Raw genomic sequence first — 7,815 nt, forward strand, 5'->3', positions numbered from 1 at the left:
TGTTACTCTGCTTATGTAATGGGGTTCAAGAAGTGTATTTAAAAAATTACTGTGTAAAGTATTAATGATTATCTAGAAGTATTAGGTTGTCACGCCAAGTTTGCGGAAGATTAATGTGAACAGTAATAGAAACATGGGAGAAATATGTCCTATAGCTAGGCCAACACGGAATCTTCGTGTGCAGAAATCCACAGATTTTTGGCCCATTATTGAGTCTATATATTTACTTTTGTAAATGTTTGTCAATTTCTATTTAATTAGTTTTTCAATTAATATCAGTAATATTATTGACTAATATGAAACTGTTCATTTGATTTAAAATTCAGTTTGTAAATAAATATGTTCTGTCTTTTAGTATATATATAATAAATGAGAGACTTGCTTTGTTTGCCAAATAACTAGATGAAATTGCTTGGTAAGCAAATTAAACAAAAGTTAAAAGCTCTTATTTTGCTTTGATATATTAAGTTTTTACAATACTCCCAAAATTATTTCACATAAATCCGCCAATTTTATTTTGAAATATTCTCAACAGAAATGAAAAATGTTTGCAGATTCTGTCTGGCCCTATCTATGGTCCAATACTAATTCTGTTTTTTCTGTTTACATCATGGCCGCCTAAACGCATGAAAACAACATTAAAATTAAAGTTGTACCTGAGAGTGTAAAAAGCTCATTCGCAGCCTCTAGACTTTTTTGACAGGGTATTCGAGTGTCATCGAGTGACAGAGGTGAAAGTTTGTTGTGGGACTATTATACAGGAATTCTTATTAGGAATTATAGATGGCAAAAATGTATTTATTTTATTTATTTTTTTTATAAACATGATGTAAAACACAAATGCTGTTATGAATGTATTAACAAACATGCTTGTTTGTTGTTAAAATACATTATAATGACCAAAAATACTATTTGTGTATCCCCTTCGTGAGCAGTCATGCTACCACTCAAAGGCAGTTCTAGTTTAAAATGCACCCCAAGCGAAACCATCCCAAAAATACCCCTTCCCCATCCCCTAAGAAATAAAGACACTATGTGGTTGACTTCATGTATAAAATATTTAAATATCTATTTCAAATCTGTAAATTTAAAATAATTATTATGTATACATTAAGGCGACATGGTGAAACAGTAGGGAGTGCTGTCGCCTCACAGCAAGAATCAGATCAGTTGGCGTTTCTGTGTGGAGTCAGAATGTTTTCCCTCCGCATTCACATGGGTTTCCTCCGGGTGCTGTGGTTTACCCCACTGTCTGTACCGCTGTACCGCCAATTCAGCTGTACTGCTGTACATGCGGTACAACTGAATTGGGTAGGCTAAATTTGTGTGTACTTGTGTATGGGTGTGTATGGATGTTTCCCAGAGATGGGTTGCAGCTGGAAGGGCATCCGCTGCATAAACGTGCTGGATAAGTTGGCAGTTCATTCCCCTGTGGCACCCCGGATTAATAAAGGGAATAAGCCGAAAAGAAAATGAATGAATTAATACATTTTAAATATATTTATTTATTTTCAATAAATATAACAATTTTATTTATTATTATTATTATTATTATTATTATTATTATTATTATTATTATTATTATTATTGACAGTTCTATAGAATACAAAAAAAATGTTTTATAGTATTATCTGTTGTCTTGTACCCAACTCATGGCAGAGAATTAATGTTATTGAGTCTTAGTTACCTCATTTCTTCTTTCTGCTTCATAGCCATGCTTAGTCAAAATAAAATCATCATCATATGATTTAAACTTTAAACTTTCATGTTGACACATCGGCGTGCATGCAAACAACCAGGATCAGGAGCGCAGCGCGTGTGAGACGCAGAAATGGCTTTCTGCGCACATGTTATTTTGTTTTCACAAGCATTGGTTGCACATAGAGAATAACAAACTTGCGTGTACAAAAGACGCCAAATGTGGATAGCCCCAAACATGTTTATTCTGGAATAAACATTCTAAAACGCTTGCCTAAAGTAAATCTCATCTCAGAGCTTTTACTGGGACTTTTTTTCCACCATCTTCCCATGTCGCCCTGAGCGAATGCCCATATTACCCATGCCTAAATCCACCACTGCTACCACTGTAGCTGGTGTATTCTGGGAAATATTCGTACTCCTTAGTTTCAAGTGTGGTCCTGTAAAATCTCAGTTTCAGGGAGATCTAGCTCTGTAATTCTCCATTATCTAGCCCTTCCCATTAGCCCTACACTTTCAAGCTAAAGAGAATTGGGACAATGGGGAAGGGGAATGGCTGAGGGGTAGAATTGGGATTGGGCCTTTATCTCAGTAAAATGTTTGCAATATGCTAAACGGGTTGTGAAAACATTAGAAATGTTTGCAGTAGCAATTCTTTCTAGCCATGTGCTAAAACTTAGCCTAAAATTATATTGCTAACATAAGTGTTGAAGCACACTTATTATAAAGTGGCGATCAAATAAAAAAAAAAAATTCTATTTACTTTTATTTTTCAGAAATAGTCTTAATATTTTATTTATTCAACATTTAAAGGGCTTTTAGTTGTGGCTTTACCATGTTAATAGAATGATGTTTCACAATATAACCAAGACACTTGTGCAAAAACCCTTTATTTCGTGGAGAAAACAGTGATCAAAATTAGAGAACATCAATGACTTGGCATGAAGATTATCATTACATTTTCTAAATGTTACAAGAGTCATAATTTAGTAGGAAGTGTACAGTGTCTTGAATGACTTGAGCACAAATCCCCAGACCCTGTTCTCCTCTATCTTTCACGGACTTCATCCACGTTGGGTTCAGTCTGACCCACCTACCATTATTTAGAACTTTTCAATGGTGGCGTGTAAAGTTCAATTTTTATGTATGCAGTCTTTTTTTTTTAAATCTCTGACGTTTACTTGTAAAAATTGATTATTTTTTTCCTTTTCTTTTCGTTGATGTCTTGCAGCTGGCCCAGAGGAAGATCCAGGAGATTATCTCTCAGGTGAGGCGGCAACAGCAGCCCAAGCCCTCAGCCGCAGGTCCACCAGTCGCCAGGAGGAAATAGAGCCACTGCGTCTTCTCGGAAACTAACAGGACACTGGACGCGTCCATCTCAGGGGTCAGGGAATGTCCTTACAACCCTGCCCACTCTTACACCCATTCCTCTTGAAGTTTCAGTGAGAATTGTGTACACCTGCACTTCCCCCTTCCCCACAGAATTTCAATCAAACCGTAAAAAGCTCAGCCACCCAGTCCCTGCCTTAATACAGTAACTGCACAGTCCTTAATTGACAGATGTTTGTTTTTGAGTTCATTGGGAAATGCCAAATTGAGGGTAAAAGGCGTTCAGGGCCTGTTTTTGGGGTATGGAATGGGTGACACAGAGTGGGGTTTAAGGTCTTTGGCTTGAGATGGAAAGAGGATTGTTGATGGAAGCGTGCTGTCCTGGGATCCGTGGTGGCATTTTATAAATTCTGATGCATTTTATAGAATAATAGGTAAATATATATACATATATAAAATTATGAAAGAAGGTGGAGCGACACTGCCACTTATGACTGAGGGAAGTGTTGATTGGTGTTGGCCAGGAAACCAAGTTAATATGCATTTTACTGATCTACCTCAGGCTAGAGTACCTCAGAAAAAAAGAAAATGATATATGAAAAAAATGTTCTGTTTTTTTATTTTGCTTTGTGGTATTTTGTATACTTTATAAAGCTAATAGTTCTTGAACATTTTTATTTTTTTAAGAAAATGTAAAATTTATTCTGTAGTTAACTTTCGAATCCCCCAACTTTTGCCGTTTGCGTGCTCGCAATGAATAATTGTATGAGTTAGCGCACGTCGAAGCGGTTAAAGAGCAGAGTTTGGGCTTCTATGTTTTCTACAGATAGGAGAAAGAAAAGAAAAGCGCCTCAGTGTCGCTGAGGAGCCACCACCCTCTGAACACCGTCAAGGTAATGAGAAATAACGTCAACCGTACATACCGCAGAAATGCCGTGCTAACATGCTAATAACTGTCTCGGCGGTAGCATACGATTCTTCACCCGCATTTCATTACACTTCAGTTAGGGTTGGATGCAAGCAATAGAGGTCAGGGATGACCAAGATCCTGCTGTAACCTCTTTGACACCCCCCTCATCCTCAGCGCGCCTACTTCTCTATCAAATTTAAAATAGATTAAAAATAATAATGGCCTGCCCGATTGAGGTTGTTTTTTCTTTTCCCGTGCTCATCTTTTTTTTTTTTTTCTCTCCAAGTAACGTGCGCCGTTTGTTCTCGACGGACTTTTTTTTTTTTTTTTTTTTTCATCAAACTGGGCTTTACTTGCCGAAGATTTTTCAGTGTTTAATGTCAGTCAATGCATGTCTGGGTCGGGGAGTTTCGCTGTTCTGATGCTTTTGCGTTGATAGCTATATAGGTTACAATAGTCGACGGCATGTCTTTAGGCTAACGAGCTGTAACATAGAAATGGACATGCAAATGGTTTCATTTAGAACTTTTCATTTGTCATTCAAAGTGAAAAAAGCAAAAATATATATAAAATGAACATTAGAAGGTAAACACGTTTAGTAAAAAAAGAAACCGATATTCCTTTTGTTTTCATGCAGAATGTAAATATGATTTGATTGTGGTAAAGAGTGCATCCATGCTTCCACACTAGTAAGACCGTTGTCTACCTCAGCTGAGGAAACGGTGGGTGTCGGGAATCCTTCCATCTCACCGAGACCTCCAGCGCGCGCAGCGATACCTCAAGTCCCTCGCGAACACTTCCGCACTGGGTATGCGCATGGCGCCGAGCGCTGACCAGAGGGGCACAAGTGATCGTTTTGTTTTTCTTTCTACACTTCTCTTACACCGTTTTTGATCTACCTCTTATTAGAAAAGTATTTAAATTAGAGGCATATTGCTATTTGTTAGAATTTGTAGGGTCATGTCCCATCTGCCTATTTCCTCACAGAAAAAAAAAATCATTAAAAAATAATAATGTATGGCTAGACTTTAAAGATAAATGAGAAATTTGATTTTCACTTTTGCCTGCAATTTTTTGTCTCTCTGCTAACTGATTTGAACCTCACCTTATTGCTTTTTTCTGCTTCTGGTTTGGTGGTGTGGCTTCCTTGTATTGGGCTTTATTTCTCGCATAGGTATTGTATTCAAGGTCAAAGTGTTTAATTTGGAATCTGATTAATGACTGCTATAGAAAGTTTGTTTTCAAGGGCCTGCTTCATTTCTTGCTTATGAAATATGAACAATGAAGTCTTTATTTTTTACATTTTTCACGTCTTATGAATGCTACAGTTGTTTTCTCCAGATTTCTTGTTTTGTTTCGTTTTGACTGGGATCTGATCCAATTCATTTCATGGCTGTGTTGTGTGGTGAGTCATGTTTCAGTGGGAATGTGATGTGGAATTCCGGAAGCTGGAATGGTTCCCGGGGGGGAAAAAAGTGGTCAGCATGAAAAGCAGCATCCCCTTCGACCGTGCTTGTGCGCCCTCACACACCTTCACTTGTCAAATGCCTCTGATACAAAGAAAATAATTAAAAGTCAAGTTGGCTCCTAGCAATCATTGTTTGTGATTCCTTGCTGTTTTTTTGTTTATTTATTTGTAGGCTATTTTTCCATTGTGACTTGGGAAATAAGTTTTAACAAATAGTGATTAAAATGGTGCTGTTCTGAACTCTTCGTGGTGAACCACCCTATTGCACAGCTTTTAGTTCCTCCTTAAACTGTTAAATAAGCTAATAAAGATCTTCAGACTTTTTACAAATGTGTTTCCACCTTGTGTAAATGTAAACTGATCACTTGTGGTCAGCTGAGATGCATTAGGTTTTTTTTTTTTTTTTTTTTTTTCTCCATCTGTGACCATATTGCCAGGTCCAGTTGATTAAACTATTCCCATTGTGGAGGGTGCTTTGTCAAAATTGCATTTCTGTTTGCTGTCTAAATTAAACTCTTAGATCAAAAAGGAGAAAAATAAATAAAGGAAAACTGTACATAAAGGTAGTTCATTTCAGCTAAAAAATACAACTGTAATTGAGATTTGTGAGACTATTTCTTATTAAAAGGGAAGTTCACTCAAAGATGAAATGTACTCTAATTCCTCGCCCTCAAGTGGTGTTAAAACACTGAATTTCTATAAGTACAAAGAAAGATCGTTTGAAGAAAACCTCCAATAATTGACTTAAATTATAGAAAAAACAAATACTATGTAAGTCAGTGGCTACATGTTTTTAATTCTCTTTAAAATGTCTTCCTTTCGTGTTTAACAGAAGAAAGAAACTAATTTGGTAAAGTACACAGTCAGTAAATTGACCATTTTCATTTTTATATACAGTTTTCAAACATCACTCATTTCAGCCCTCTCTTTAAAACTGTTTTTCGGGTTTTAACTGATTCAGGTGTAGTTTGTGAAATCTACAAAAATGTAAGTTTGTGAAAACTGTGTCAACGTGCACATATTTATTAACCCTTCAGTCTAGACGAACCAAGCAGTTTTGCTTAATCGAGACCTAAACACTGATAGCTTGGCTAAAACCAGGCTGAATTTGTGCTATTCTTGGACATCTTTTCATTAATAGCCTGAATAAAGCCTTGTTTTAGCAAAGGCCTCTGTTTAGACATTTATTTGACTTCTTTAAAACACAAAAAATGCTTGCTGGGTTATATGTGAATTTTTGTCAACCAAAACAACAACAACAACAGTGGACTACTGGGCCATATAAGCACATATCCATAGTAATGACTGCACAAAACAGCACTTGACATTTAACATGTCAAGCCACATTCATCAGTTTTGAGTTTTGATTTGAAGATTTTTTTCAACACATTTCTAAACATAATAGTTTTAATAACTCATCTTTAATAACTGATTTACTTTATCTTTGCAATGATGACAGTAAATTACATTTTACTAGATATTTTTCAAGACACTTCTATACAGCTTAAAGTGACATTTTAAGGCTTAACTAGTTATTTAGGTTAACGAGGCAAGTTGGAGTAATTAGGCAAGTTATTGTATAATGATGGTTTGTTCTGTAGACAGTCGAGAAAAAATATAGCTTTAAAGGGCTAATTATTTTGACCTTAAAATTGTGTTTAAAAAATTTAAAACTGCTTTTATTCTAGCCGAAATAAAACAAAAAAGACTTTCTTCACAAGAAAAAATTCTATCAGACATACTATGAAAATGTCCTTTCTAAAGACATAATTTGGAAAAAAATTTAAACAAGAAAAATTCAAAGGGGGGCTAATAATTCTTGCTTTAACTGTGTATGTATATGTATGTATGTATGTGTATATATATATATATATATATATATATATATATATATATATATATATATATATATATATATATATATATATATATGTATATATATATAAATTGTGATTTGTCATTTGTTTTTTAATTTTTTTTTTTATAATTTTTTTTGGCTTATTGATAATTTCAATCACATGATGGTTTAAATTACAATGAAAATCCAACTGAATTAAGAAGTGATTGAAAATGGACCGATTCAAACTATTTAAAAGGTTACTTCACCCAAAACGGAAAAACATCTGTTAATAATTACTTTGTAATCATTCCAGACCTGTTAGACCTTGTTCTACTTTGGAACACAAAGATATTTTTTATCAAACCAAGAGCTCTCAGACCCTCCATGGACAGAAACGTCTGTAAGGAGAACGCAGAAGATATCAATGAAGATGTTTATTCAGCATAGCAGTCTCGAACCACACGTTAATACCCTGGTTTCATCAGTCAGAATGATCCCGAACATTCTTAAACTCAAACCTTTATACTGTTTAGATGCTAATAAAGTTGCTCCTTGGCTGTTGACACAGCT

At 35.3% G+C, this 7,815-nt stretch overlaps 2 protein-coding genes across 9 annotated transcripts in view; one reads left to right on the forward strand and one right to left on the reverse strand.

Annotated features, from left to right (window-relative positions):
• The window catches only part of igf2bp3 (insulin-like growth factor 2 mRNA binding protein 3), a 42,556-nt gene extending 38,940 nt beyond the window's left edge, over nucleotides 1–3,616 (forward strand). For 4 of the 5 annotated variants that reach the window (XR_015515741.2, XR_015515740.2, XR_015945140.1 and 1 more), the window contains one exon: nucleotides 2,930–3,616. Coding sequence is in view for 2 of the 5 variants with exons in the window: in XM_087293952.2 (XP_087150078.1) it covers nucleotides 2,930–3,028 (99 nt within the window). In the remaining 3 variants the exon portion in view is untranslated. 5 annotated transcript variants of the gene reach the window in all.
• rftn1a (raftlin, lipid raft linker 1a) overlaps nucleotides 1–7,815 on the reverse strand; it is a 213,844-nt gene that overhangs the window by 76,709 nt on the left and 129,320 nt on the right. The gene's annotated exons all lie outside the window — the stretch shown is intronic.

The sequence above is a fragment of the Danio rerio genome, chromosome 19 (assembly GCF_052040795.2).
Source record: "Danio rerio strain M-AB ecotype USA chromosome 19, GRCz13ab, whole genome shotgun sequence".
In the NCBI taxonomy this organism is placed as follows: domain Eukaryota; kingdom Metazoa; phylum Chordata; class Actinopteri; order Cypriniformes; family Danionidae; genus Danio; species Danio rerio.